The 14,292-nt window shown below is 44.8% G+C and overlaps 1 protein-coding gene across 1 annotated transcript in view; it reads right to left on the bottom strand.

The window, feature by feature from the left end:
• The window catches only part of MMP2 (matrix metallopeptidase 2), a 78,191-nt gene extending 65,966 nt beyond the window's left edge, over nucleotides 1–12,225 (bottom strand). Inside the window, exons 1-4 of the mRNA XM_088471842.1 lie at nucleotides 11,898–12,225; nucleotides 5,879–6,102; nucleotides 5,612–5,760; nucleotides 5,356–5,484 (exon numbers count right to left, since the gene is read on the bottom strand). Of these exons, the coding sequence (XP_088327968.1) occupies nucleotides 5,356–5,484; nucleotides 5,612–5,760; nucleotides 5,879–6,102; nucleotides 11,898–12,038 (643 nt within the window). The 5' untranslated portion in view covers nucleotides 12,039–12,225. The remainder of the gene's footprint in view (nucleotides 1–5,355; nucleotides 5,485–5,611; nucleotides 5,761–5,878; nucleotides 6,103–11,897) is intronic.
• Nucleotides 12,226–14,292: the final 2,067 nt, after the last annotated feature.

Below are 14,292 nucleotides of genomic sequence, written 5' to 3'. Positions count from 1 at the left end.
ATGATTAGCTCAGTCTTAGACATATTAAGTTTAAGAAATCGCTGGGACATCCAGGAAGAAATGGCAGAGAGACAGTTGGAGACACGAGTGAAGAGAGAGGGAGAGAGGTCAGGGGAGGAAAGGTAGATCTGAGTATTATCAGCATAGAGATGATATTGGAGGTCAAAAGAGCTGATGAGTTCACCTAGTGAGGATGTATAGAGTGAGAAAAGGAGAGGTCCAAGAACAGAACCTTGGGGAACACCCACTGTAAGAGGCTGTGGGGGAGAAGAGGAGTCATTAGAGGAGACAGAGAAGGATCGGTCAGAGAGGTAGGAGGATAGCCAGGAGAGGGCAGTGTCACACAGACCAAGGGAGTGAAGGATTTGCAGAAGGAGAGGGTGGTCCACAGTGTCAAAAGCAGCAGAAAGGTCAAGGAGAACGAGCAAGGAGTAGTGGCCCTTGGATTTAGCAGCAAGGAGGTCATTGCTGACTTTTGTGAGGGCAGTTTCAGTGGAGTGGAGAGAACGGAAGCCAGACTGAAAAGGGTCAAGGAGGGAATGAGAGGAAAGAAAGGTGGTAAGGCGCTTGAAAACAGCACGCTCAAGGAGCTTGGAAGCAAAAGGGAGGAGAGAGATGGGACGGTAGTTGAAGAGAGTGTTGGAATCAAGGGTTGTTTTTTTAGTATGGGGGAGACAAGGGCATGTTTAAATGCAGACGGGACAGTGCCTGATGATAGGGAGAGATTAAGGAGGTGGGCAAGATGGGAGCAGGCAGAAGGAGAGAAATAGCGGAGGAGACGTGAAGGGATAGGGTCAAGGGGGGAGGTGGAAGGGGGGGAGGACTGGATGAGGGACATGACTTCCTCTCCAGATACAGGGGAGAAGAAAGTTAGAGTCGGTAAAATTGATGAAGAGGGGTGATCTGGGAAGAGAGGAGGTGGATGGCAGGGGGACTGGTGGGATATGATGTCCTGACGTATGGAGTCAATTTTAGATGTAAAGTAGGTAGCAAAATCAAGGGCAGAGAGCAAGGAGGGGAGGCAAGGAGGGGGTGGGCGGAGGAGGGAGTTGAAGGTGGTGAAGAGACGTTGAGGATTTGAGGACTGAGAGGAGATGAGATTCTTGAAGTATGACTGTTTAGAAAGGGAAAGGGCAGCACTGTATGATGAGAGCATAAATTTGAAATGGAGAAAATCAGCCTTAGAGCGTGATCTTCTCCACTGTCGCTCAGCAGTTCGCGAACACTTTTGCAGGTATCTGGTGCATTTGGAATGCCAGGGTTGAGGTGTAAATCTGCGGGGGAGAATAGTGATCGCCGGAGCAACAGAGTCCAGAGCAGAAGTAAGGGAGGTATTGTATAGAGAAATGGCTTGTTCAGGGCAAGAGAGAGAGAGTATAGGGGAGAGAAGTGAGTCAAGCTGGTAAGAAAAAGAAACGGTGTCAATAGCATCAATGTTACGCTTAGTGATAGTGGCCAAAGGAGGTAGAGGAAGGGAAGGAGAGAGGGATAGGTTAAAAGAGAGAAGGTGATGGTCTGGGAGGGGGAATGGAGAATTGGAGTAATCAGAAATATCACAACGGTCTGTAAAGACCAGGTCAAGCGAATGCCCACTCACATGGGAGGGTGAGGAGGTCCATTGGGAGAGACCAAATGAAGACATGAAGGTGAGGAGTTTGGAGGCAGAGGCTTCTGTGGGGATATCAATAGGAATATTGAAGTCACCTAGGATAATAGAGGGAAGGTCAGAGGAGAGAAAGTGAGGAAGCCAGGAAGCGAAGTTGTCAATGAATTTGGAAGGAGGGCCAGGGGGACGGTAAATAACAGCTACTCTAAGGTGAACTGGTTGGAAGAGGCGTATAGCATGAACCTCAAATGTAGAGAAAGTAAGAGATGGTTCAGAGGGTAGGAGTTGGTAGGAGTAACCGGGGGATAGAAGGACCCCTACCCCACCACCGTGGCGACCCCCAGGCCGAGGGGTATGAGAGAAGATGAGACCCCCAGAGGAGAGAGCAGCAGGGGAAGTGGTGTCAGAGGGTGAAATCCAGGTTTCAGTAATGGCTAGGAGATGCAAGTGTTTAGAGATGAAAAGGTCATGGGTGGGTACGAGTTTGTTACATACTGATCTGGCATTCCAGAGGGCACAGGATAGAGGGACAGTGTTTGTGGGAGAAATGTATATTAGATTATTTGGGTTGCTGTAGCGAGAAGGTGAGTTTAATATGGGTGGCCGAGATGAATGTAGTGGAGAGATTATGTGGGGACCAGTGCTGGGAAGGGAGCCTGTAGGTGGTTGGCAGGGAGGGAGTTTAATATGATGGGGGTGGTATGGGGTGACATGGAGAGGAGGTTTGGAGGAAGGATTATCAGTGGGGTAGTAGGACAAAGGAGGGGTAGAAGAGAATGAAAGTGTAGTAGTGGGAGAGGAGAGGGAGGACGGCAGACAGAGGAGGGGAGATAAAGGAAGGAGGAGGTGGAGGAGACAAGGGGGAAATGATATAGGAGGAAATAGGGGGTAGAGCAGAGTATTAGGTAGACAGTGAGTGGAGGGAGAGGTACACATGATAATGGTGTGGAAGAGTTGGGTAGGGGGAGGAAAACTAGATGTAGGAATAAAGTATGAGTGCAGAGAAGCAAGTAATAGTACAATGGAGGAAAATGTGCCTGCAAAATTTCCAAACTATTATTGAGCAGAGGAAAAGAGGAGAAATTGAATATTAAAGTAAACTGAATTAGAAGACAGATGACAGGCTAGGAAAAGAAGAGAGGTGGGAAGATATTATTTCTAATACATATACTAAAATTGGCACTGAATACAGTAAGCTATGAGTTGTTTGTGAAACGAGCGAGTCAGTACAAATAATAGCAGGTGTAAGTTCTTATAGTGAGCAAACAGAGGCCAGTGATGATTGTCCAGGTGATGAAGACAGCAGTTGCTTGTAGTGTAGATATCGTGAACTTACATTTCTTGATTATACTTTGTCCATATGTTCGTGTTAAAGAATAGTTTAAAGTTAGAATGGTCTCCTTCAGTTTAACTTCGGTTTAATGCCGGTATAATGCTGAATTCGGTAAGAAATGCACTTTTACAAATTATGCACTTCTAATAATTATGCCCTACTCAGCCCAGGGGCCTTCAGCCTTGCTATGAACTTAAATAGTCAGTGATTGCATGTGTATGCAATGAATCCAATCATCCCCCAATATCCTCCCACTAATATGGCTAGCAATAAATGTCCTAACATAAACAAACAGTGAATGCCACAAGGCTAAGAAGAACTAGGACTAGTAATCTATTCAGTTTTCAAATAATAAAAAAATGAGATGATCTGCAGAAATGAGGTTACCTACGGTTATAGTTGTTGCACAACTCAATGCGATTAAACAATCATGTTTGTAAAATATGAATGTATTAGGGTTTACTTCATCTGCTGACATCCAGATTCATTTAAATGGAGATGAATGGAAATGGTTATAATTATAACAAGCAATGCAACTGGAACTGATTGTTTAGGCAATTTAAAAGATGCATCACAGACCTAAGGTGCCTACACACTAGACTATGTGCTCACGATGCGATATCGTGAACAATTTCCCTTGAACTCTCCAGGACACGTTATGGAGAAAAAAAAGAGTACATTCTGACCAAAGTTCTATCGTGCCCAATCGACCGATTTGTCCAACAATTGGATTGTGTGCAATAGCAGACAGATGCAAGCACCGATCAGGGAGATTCGTGCTGCAAGCATCTGTGCAAAATAAAGAATCACATATGTACACACGGATCAGTTACTACAAGGTTACTTAAGTTTACCTTAGCGATTCCCACCATTGACTTCAATGGTGGGAAACGTTCATTGGCTGAGAGGCAGAAGGCTTGCCTCTCTCAGCCAATGAGCACTCAGCACCGGGATTTCTATAGTGAAATCCCACCGCTGAGCCGTCATTCGGATAGACAGTACTAAGTTTGTGGACTGGGCAATTTGTTTTTTGTTTTGCCAAGACCGTAGTTGCCTACTTGGAAAGAAGAGGACGTGTTCCACACATAGGAAGAGGTGAGTATGGAAATAATTTTTACAGGTATCCCTGATTACTACTTGAAGAAGGGGACATGAATGGTTTCAGGGATACTAGGTGAGCATGTGAGATAGTGAGTTTGCATGTATGTGTTAATAAAATTGTACTCTCACGGTGTGTGTACTGTCTTATTTTTATTATTTCTTTTGCAGTAGATCTACAGGTATCAGCGGGCCCGTAATGCCCTGCATGTTGGTACTTGTGGTTCTCCAAGTACCAGCATGCGGGGAGGCTTGCTGGGACCTGTAGTTCTACAGCAATAGACAATTTTATCTCATATTTTTTTGACACCACACTACACTATCAACTCACCACCCACTGCTCCAGGGGTGCCCTGGAGAGGAGGACCCCTTTATTGGAGGGGGTCCCTAGGGATCCAAGGCCTGGGCTGACTAGCAGTCAGGGTATTGCTTTGCCTGGGGGACCCGGCAAAAGGGTTCCCCTGGCTGTGGCATTACTCTACCACTAGAGAGAGTTCAGTGCTGGTTATGGATAATACAGGGGACACCTATGCTTTTTGTCCCCTTTATTTCCATAACCAAGACTGGCTCTGCTAAGCCCAGTGCTGGTTGTGCTAAATACAGGGGGACAGCTAAATTTTTTGTTCCCTGTATTATTACAACCAGGACTGGCTCTGAAAAGCCCGGTGCTGGTTGTGCTAAATACAGGGGACCCCTACGTCATTTGCCCCTGTATTTAGCATAACCAGTACTGAGTCTCAAAAGTCCGGGGCTGGTTGTGCTTTAGAGGGTAGGTGGGGGCAAGTCATTTTTTTATTCATTTTACACTTTGTATTAATTTTTTTTAACACAGATGATCCGCCCATGCATCTGTGTATTGAGATGGTTGCAGCATGAATCGTACTGATCTGTGAGTGCATGTGCCTTGATGCTTTAATCACGGATCCTCCTGATCCGTGCATGCAAGTGACATCGGCATCGTGCGGGTCTGAACGGCATATCGTTCAGGCATAAACACTGAACAATATGCCGCCGGATCGTGTACGAGATCGACAGATCTTACCTGCAGCAGGCATGAACTGAAGATACTATGTACAACCCGTGGGTACGCGCATGGGCTTCGAAATCTGGCATTTGGTCTTTGGAACTGAAAATGATAATGGCCTTTACATAGTAGAGTGACTGGCCTCATAATTTGGAGGACTTATTCTGGGAGATCGACTTTCAGCCTCTTCCTTAAATTGGCCTTAAAACCCTATAATAATGTTATGAAAGCTATAACTGGACCATTACCTACAGATGTATGATCGTACAGTGATAGTAAAAGAAATTACATTACCTTGACCTTCTCCTAAAGTCCAAAGCTCATCATCATCAAAATGGGAATCACCACCAACACCTGACCCTGGTGCAAACGCGTGAGCCAATAGTCCATCTTTACCATCAAATGGATAGCCATCTCCGTGCTCTGCAAAATACATATGTCTACTAGTTAGAACAGCCAACTTTTTTAAATAATTGGGGTTATCAAGTTACCCCCTCCCAATATGACTGACATATGCCACAAACATTGCATGAACAAAAAGGGTAATTACCCCAGCGGCCAAAGTTAATCATGATATCAGCTTCTCCATCCATTATGTGAGTGAACTTTAGCGGTGTGACATCACTCCAGACTTGAAATGCCCGAGCAAAAGCATCATCCACAGTTTCAGAATCCAGGTCTGTAGTGTACCCTAGGATCCTAGAGAAAACTATTAAATGTTTAATGGCTAGAATGTGCCTTTACCTGTAAAGTGTTTAATATTCCAATATACAGATTATGTCTACAGAGACGCATAATGGACAGGTCATCTCTTCACCTGTATGTGACCTGGTTCTTTTCCCATTTGGGTTTCCTTGGGAAGAATTGATAGTTGGACACATCTGGATTACCACATCTTGGCTTTCTCATGGTCTCAATTGTCTTTTGATCCATCTCCCCCGTCTCAGGAATACGAAAGAATTGCTGCATTTTCTTTAGTGTATCTTTCAGTACCATCAGACACGTGTCTTTAGGGCAGCCATAGTACTTCAGTAAGTATTGCTGCAAGACAAACATTGTGATCATATGTAGCACCATAATCACTTTCTGGGTTCAACGCAATCTACCATACAGCGTGAAAAATAATTGCCTGAATGCCCACTTTAACTAGATGGTTTATTTCATTTTTAAGTATATGATTTCATTATAAAAGAGGACATAAGAAAAGTGAAGTGGGAAATCGGTATATGTGTGGTGACTCGCGCCAAAGGTCTAATGGTGTAGGATCATAAGCTGCAGTCAGAAAAACATGGAGGCTCGTCATCCGAGCTCCTACGGACAGTTCATAGAAAAGGAAGTATAAGTCTAGTGCATAGAGATCCTCAAAGTTACAGTCTGTGATATTATTATTACCAGTTATTTATATAGCGCACACATATTCCGCAGCGCTTTACAGAGAATATTCGGCCATTCACATCAGTCCCTGCCCCAGTGGAGCTTACAATCTATATTCCCTGTCACATGCGCACACACATACACACTAGGGGTAATTTTGTTAGGAGCCAATCAACCTACCAGTATATTTTTGGAGTGTGGGAGGAACCCGGAGTACCCGGAGGAAACCCACGCAAGCACAGGGAGAATATACAAACTCCACACAGTTAGAGCCGTAGTGGGCATCGAACCAACAACCTCAGTGCTGTGAGGCAGTAATGCTAACCATTACACAGGGCCGCCTCTTCCATTGAGCTTTTTGGGCAGCTGCCCAAGGGCCCGAAGTTTCAAGGGGCCCGCCAGCCCCCCTGCAGCTGCGGCCAGTTTGTGTTTTTTTTTTTCTTTAATCATAGTGCTCCGATCCACCAGATGCCGCCGCCGCCCCCCCCCCCCCCTTCCCGGCACCTCGATTTGCACAATCAGACCTATGTCTGTTGTCAATACCGTCAGCGGCTGTACAGCGGGGGAGTGGCTTGAACACTGCAAGTGCATGGCTGCAGAAGTCACACAGCCACACACTCCGGAGCCCTGCAGTGCCGCCCGCCTAGTCCACCTGTACTGTCCTGTATAACGCCGCGTCCAATCTGACGGCCCTTGACTGCTGCTGCTCCTGGGTTGCTTGCTGCTGGATGGAACTCCGGTCCCTGCTCCCCACCTCTTCTCCGCTCCCTATGTTCTTCTCCTCCTGATTCCCAACCTCCTCACTTGATTGATACTGCTCCTGGCTCTCAGAGGGTTGCGGGTGGGCAGAACTCCAGTCCCTGCTCTCCCCCTCCTCTCCTCTCGACTGCTGATACGCCCCTGGGAAGGAGATTGGTGACAGCGGCTGCAACGGATCAACAGCACTGCAGGAAGCACGGTCAGTAATAGAGAAGGGCCAGGGCATTGTAGAGGCATGTCGTGGGTGGACAGAGGAGGCTGGCTGTGCCTTTCAGACTACATCGCACTGGGCAACGGTACTGTCAGTTTCCTGTGGAGGGCTAAAATATGTGTGTGTGTGTGTGTGTTTCTTGTGGGGGCCTATGTGCATGTGTTTCTTGTGGGGGCCTACTGTGTGTGTGTGTGTGTGTGTGTTTCTTGTGGGGGCCTACTGTGTGTGTGTGTTTCCTGTGGGGGCCTATGTGTGTGTGTGTGTGTGTGTGTGTTTCCTGTGGGGGCCTACTGTACAGTATGTGTATGTTTCCTGTGGGGGCCTATGTGTGTGTGTTTTTCATACCCCCACAGAGCGCTTGCTCTGAATCAGGGCCGTCCTATTTAAATGTGGAGAGTCCTTTTGGACGCTCGCATAGCTGTGAGTTACCACCCACAGCTTATGCGAGCGTCCAGGAGTAATTTTGGCTCTATCAGAGCCAAAGTCACTCCCACTGACATCATTACTGATGTCAGTGGGGCCGGACTCAGACGGTAGGCGTTCCCATGGGAACGCCTCCGTCTGGCAGCCACGCCCCCAGAACGCCCACCAAAGGGGGCGTGCTGTCAGTCACCATCGACAGCACGCCCCCTTTGGTGCGAGACCCCGAGCGACGTATTTCTCGTCGCTTGGCGGGTCTCGCGCATGCGCACAACATCGACCCGCTTGCGAGAGAACTTCCCACGCGAGCGGGTCTGAATGACCCCCACTGTATGTAAACTGTGTGTGTGTGTATATATATATATATATATATATATATATATATGTGTATAATATTTTTATTATATATATACATACACACCTACCTATACAAATGCCCAGCCTGTCCCTGAAGGAGAACAGAACACTGCTCAAAACTGATATCAGAAAAGGGACAGTTAGTCAAGATTTAGAAAAGAAAAGGGGTTGGGGGCATGGTTCTGCATTGCATATGGAGGGTGATTCAGAGACGGACGCAGAGACGGACGGATGCACCCACCAGCAGCAACGTGGATCTCCATGCAATTTAATTGGTACGTATACGCAGTGATCCTTGAATACACACACAGAGGGAAAACAGTGAATGCTTTTGCACGATACTCTTCCTGCGTCCGTCACCCCCATAGTGTGCAGATACAATATAATTGGTGGGAGCCCCACATTTGTTAGATAGAACTAATTTACTTTAATAAAGGTATATATTTTTTTTATATTTAATCTAAAGGTTTAATTTTATTGACCATTTAAAAAAATGTTCCCGTGAATTGGTGGGTAAGGGCCCCAGTGCATTGCTTTGCCCAGGGCCCACACTGCTGTTAAGACAGCCATGCCATTACACCATCTGTGATATGTTTTGTATCAATGTCCTCAGTGGGTAAAATCAGATGTGAAAACCAAAATAAAAAAAATATATATATAATGTACAACAGTGTTTCCCAAACCAGGTCATCATGGCCCATTGGAGTCCAGGTACTAAGAATATACATGCATGAGCACAGGTGGCTTAATTACCACTTGGCCACATGGTTGGCCAGAAATAAGTATTATAACTGTATTACTATTTCCCCACAAAATGATGCAATATTTCTACTTTTAAGTATTTATGGGGCCATTGGGGATGATAGTGTAGAGGATGTACTTACCACATCCAAACAGCACTGTTCACACCCCCTCTACTTCTCAAAATAGGCCATTGACTATATTTTCAGCCCCAGGCCCACGTGGCCCTGTTGCTTATAAACCCTTTACTTCTGGCTTCAACCCTCTATTCAGTGAGATTAATTTATAGTCCACTTATCTCTGTACCCTTCCAGCGGATGGTGAGGCAAGAAATGGTGTCAGCCAACAGGTGACAGGTGCAGGTCAGTATGCGTTTTGAGAAGGAGCGTCTAAAGCTGCATACACACACAACGATTTTTTGAACGATTATCATTAAACGATATTGTTTAACGATAATCGTTTGAAAAAAGCGTTCCCTTTCTGAGTCAAACGATGAACGATTATCGTTCATGCGCGTTCACGTTTGTAGTTTGTAGTTCAGTCAGACTTGTCAACTCAATGATTTTCATTAAGGGAATATGCATATATCGTTTGTAGTTCAAAAAAATTGTTCATTACACTTTAAAAAATCTGACAGATAATCTGACAGAAAATCGTTCATAAAATCGTTGGTAACAAAATCGTTGTGTGTGTATGCAGCTTTAGGCTTAGCTGTAATGTGATGTATTAAAATGCTAGAGAGATAGGGCCTTATTCAGCAAGGAATGCACGGACGCTGACGCACGCACCGGAACGCACGGATGCAGACGCACGCACCCGACCGCTGCGAGAAAATGCAAATGTTTGCATACGCACGCCAATCGTAGCACAAAGATGCAGACGCCCAGCACTACATAATGCCGCCCCCTTCACCCTCTGTTAACGTCCGTACTGATGAGCAAGGCTGATAAAACATCGAGTAACATGGGATCCACATACAGACTAAAGGTAGACCTGACCCTGCCGCAGGAGTCAAGAGACTTCCTGCACGCAGAGGGACACCAGACTGCATCTCAGTGGCTAATTTATGCATGCCCCTGTAACGGGGTGCAAACGAAACTGGCACGCCTGCGTTCGGCTGACCACTCCCTGTATCCACCCACAAACGGCACTTCCTGTCAATCACTTTTCCCTGGGTCTGAGTATCCACTGCGCTCGCTTACTATCGCAATGCCGTCGCACTGCCAGCATAGAGACGCCCACTGTCTCTCACGCTCTTACATCCGTAATACCTTGCAGACCTCCATAAAAATTGGTAACATTGTGTACCATCGGCCCCTCACACAGAATTACAGCAGCCTTGACCGTACTTAGAAATTGTTAACCTCGTTGCACACAGTGAGTACACAAGCTGCATATGCCGTCGCACTGCCAGCATAGAGACGCCCACTGCCTCTCACACTATCTTACATCCATAATACCTTGCAGACCTCCATAAAAATTGGTAACATTGTGTACCATCGGCCCCTCACGCAGAATTACAGAAGTCCTGACCTTACTTAGAAATCGCTAACCTGGTTGCACGCAGTGAGTACACAAGCTGCGTATGCTGTTGCACTGGCCAATATGCACGTCCATGCAATTCACCGACCATCCTCCGTCACCGCCTGTCACTCTGCGATGGCTCTGTGTGGTCTCCGTGATCGCAGTAGTCCCTTTGCGCACTGCGATACATACACATGCGCAGTACGCAGCAATCGGCCAACTGTGAGTGCTGTTGCGATCCTTAATGAATCAGGCCCTTAGTTCACATGTTCGGAGAAGAAGTGCTGTATAGTTTTGCATACATTGCATAATTTATTGTGTAATTGCAAGCTTATAAGTCAAGGGATACAGTAATTCAAGAAATCGGCTCTTTACTTTCATCAGTTTTTATTGTTATTATTATTTTAGACCAATTTATGACTATTACATGAATTATAAGACTAGATGTCCTATACCTTATCAACATAATATGGTCATCACTGCATATTTGCGTAACCCAACCACTTTTACAGGGAGAAAAGGCCTCTACAGCTTCTTACTAAGCAGGGAATGCTGCCATAAATCCGCACAGTAGAACCTCAAAAATGTTATTTAAATATCTTGTCCCATAAAACAATAACATTTTTGCATTTCGGCAAATTAGATGGTACATAAGTGCTCTGAGCCGGTATATAGCAACTACACAAAAGAAAGTGATATATTATAAAATCGGTACAATGGGGGTGATAGTCAGGAATCTGCGCGTGTGCAAGATTCACATGATACCTCCTGTGCATTAACATGATAGCAAGGACGGAATTGCAAAGCTGCTTGCATGCAGCTTTGCAATTCCGTCCAGTGCTGAATCATCCCCCATGTACTGTACAGTAAGACAATTTAATCAGGCTCATAATTACCTAGAATTCCTAAATGACATAGAAATCATAACTGACTAATAATTTTCATTTGGTAACCAGGGATAAAAACACACAAAGTTGGGTCAAATTATGATGACATTCCAATTATAATATAATCATACTCGTTCAAGCAAAATGCACCTGTGAAACCACAATATCATCACTATGCACCATAAAATGATAAACCCTTCTAAATCAAACGGTTGTGTTTGTAATCAGCAGCCAAACACTGCTGGTACATCTAGCATGGGACAGTAGGAATTGGATGTACTGGTGTGTTAAAGAAACTATCTTTGGAACACATATAGTACTACTATATGATCCCTTTACAGCACAAACATCAGCAAATAAACATCTGCAAAGTTTTCTGCAAACTTTCCATTGGCGACACTGCTTTAAGGTGGTGTAAGACGTAGAAACAAGTCATCTACATTCTATTGTGTTGAAACTATGGAATGTCAGACGTTTTTTAGAGCATCAACCAATTCCCATTCACAATGACATATGCTTTCAATTAAAGGGAGCAAACAAAATCCAGACTTATGCAGACTTACAGTGACCATTTCTTTATCGGTTTTGGGTGAGGTGTCCCCTGGAAACTTGATAATAGGAGATGGTGCAGCAGTATTCTGATCAAACTGGACAATGAATAGAAAGTAAAGGGCACAGAGATGAATTACATGAAGGGTCTTCATATTGTTTAATCAGTGCCACGTCCTTAGTTATTGGACAGAGCCGATTTCCGAAGCTTGGGGTGCATCAAATGTAGAATATACTTATCCACTCCCTGTAGTTGCCGAGCTTGTTGGTCAGGCTTCAGTTCCTTTGTATGGAGCGTGATCCAGATGTAGTGTACATTCTGCTGCTAACACAGAGGAAATGTGGAAACATGAGAGGAGGGGGGAAGCCAGATGTGGTTGGCAGGATGTCCTTAACCCTGGCAGCACCAGAGCAAAGCACATTCGCTGCTGTACTGAAAGAAGCTCTTTGTAGATGGAGCTTCTATGTAATCCCAGTCTCCTGCAATACTGAACTCTAATACAGCATGCATATATTACAGTCTAGCATTGCCAATTGAGTAAATGCATTAAAAGGGCTGTCAGTTCTAGGTGGAATTATGCTACACTGATGCCAAACTAGAACGTCAAAGTTGTCCTGTTACCATGAATTGTAGTAGGTATTTGTCAGACACTGTCATTGATGCTTTTAGTTTTATTCCACCTTTTGCCATTTCTCTCAGGAAGCATTTTCCTAATGCCCATTACATACTGTAATAGTATGCAAATGATCTGAATACAAAACTTGTAATTATGTACATGATTTAAAAAGGGAAGCTTTGTTTCTATTCAGCAGTTATATAGGGGGTATACCGAAAGACGTTTTTATCAACATACTTTTATTATGGAATAATATAAAAAATATATATGTACAAAGTATATTAATCTGCAAAAGGATCCACTATCCGAAAAGCCTCAGTGCATTACAAAGAGACCAATACCTCTATGTGTTAAGAAAAGGTAGCAGCAATGGGGAGAATGCTAATGTGAAGTTTTCATCCAAATCCATCCAGTGGAAACCCCAGAATAGGCTCCCCGGGTCAAAGTTCTGCCTGACACACTCTGCTGTGAGGTCCGACCGGGACGCCAACCACTCCAATAGACATCCCAGACCAATGGCAGTCCTCTGTGAAGTTTTCATCCAAATCCATCCAGTGGAAGGCCCAGAACAGTCTCCCCGGGTCAAAGTTCTGCCCAGCGTAAACCAACGGGAGGTCCAACCCGGGACCCTAACCCCACTAAAAAACCTGTCCATGATCCAAATTGACCACCTCGCATTGGTTTCATCCCAATCGGTGCAGGGATATCTGAATTCATAATCTGACAAACAAACGAGATCAATGAATTTTATATAAAAGTTGTTGTATATTGAGATAGAAGCACTGGAGCAGTTTTGAATGGCTTCTATGTCTGTCCCAGATGCCTGTCCTATGTGTTTTAAAACCCCCAGGAGAAGTCTGTTTGGAAAAACAGACTAGAAATGTCGGCTTTAGTGAAAAGTTGGAATGGGTCCTGGGGGTGTGGATGTGAGGAGAGGGAGGGCTCCATCCACAGGCCACTCCAGGTGTTGGGCCTTTCAGCCTGGTAGCAGGCTCGTTGGGGATTGCACCTGAAAGTGGCTCAGATAAGCTGGGTTTTGATATAGCTGAGTGTCTCATACTTGGGAGCAGGCTAGTTTGCTCTGAGACACTGTGTGATACCACCTGTAAGTAATGTGGACGTGAACTTATTTAGTCTTCTGTTAGTCAGGGAACCTGCTGTCTAGTTAGAGCCCAGACGGGCTAGGATTTTGTTTGTGTTTTGTTTTATTTATGTGTCCAGTACAATAAAGACTGGTTCCGACCAGCTTGCACGAGAACCCCAGAATTGTGTCCTGCTTCTCTGGCTACTGTGTGTGTAAAGAGGGAGTCCATCTACCCAGGAGAGGGACCCCTATCCTGTATGTGTCACAATATTTACATACACTGCATATATACAGTATATATATATATATATATATATATATATATATCAAACTGATCCCCAGCACTCCGGCATCCACAAAGGTATATCCTGCCCCGGTGCCTTCCTAAGAGGGAATACACTGCCAAAATATATTGTTATGCTTGTTCTGAGGAACTGAGGAAGGGGATATGGTCGGTACACACCACATGGCACTCCAGGTCTTGATATGCATATTAATCAAATTAAGTCCTGGAGTGCCGTGTGGAGTACCCTGCGTCAACAGCTATCCATCAGTGAAATATATTTATATATATATATATATATATACATATATATATATAAATAAACTGAAGTGGCAAAAGTCATGGGAGAGCTGTATGTAAAGGTAATGTTAGGTGGCGCCACCGTACTGTGAGATCTTGGAAATGCCTAGACCTGCATTAGTTGT

The sequence above is a fragment of the Taudactylus pleione genome, unplaced genomic scaffold (assembly GCF_031769625.1).
Source record: "Taudactylus pleione unplaced genomic scaffold, aTauple2 ptg000117l, whole genome shotgun sequence".
Taxonomy (NCBI): domain Eukaryota; kingdom Metazoa; phylum Chordata; class Amphibia; order Anura; family Myobatrachidae; genus Taudactylus; species Taudactylus pleione.
The sequence above is the reverse complement of the archived record's forward strand: the minus strand, read 5'-3'. Positions and strand labels throughout refer to the sequence as shown.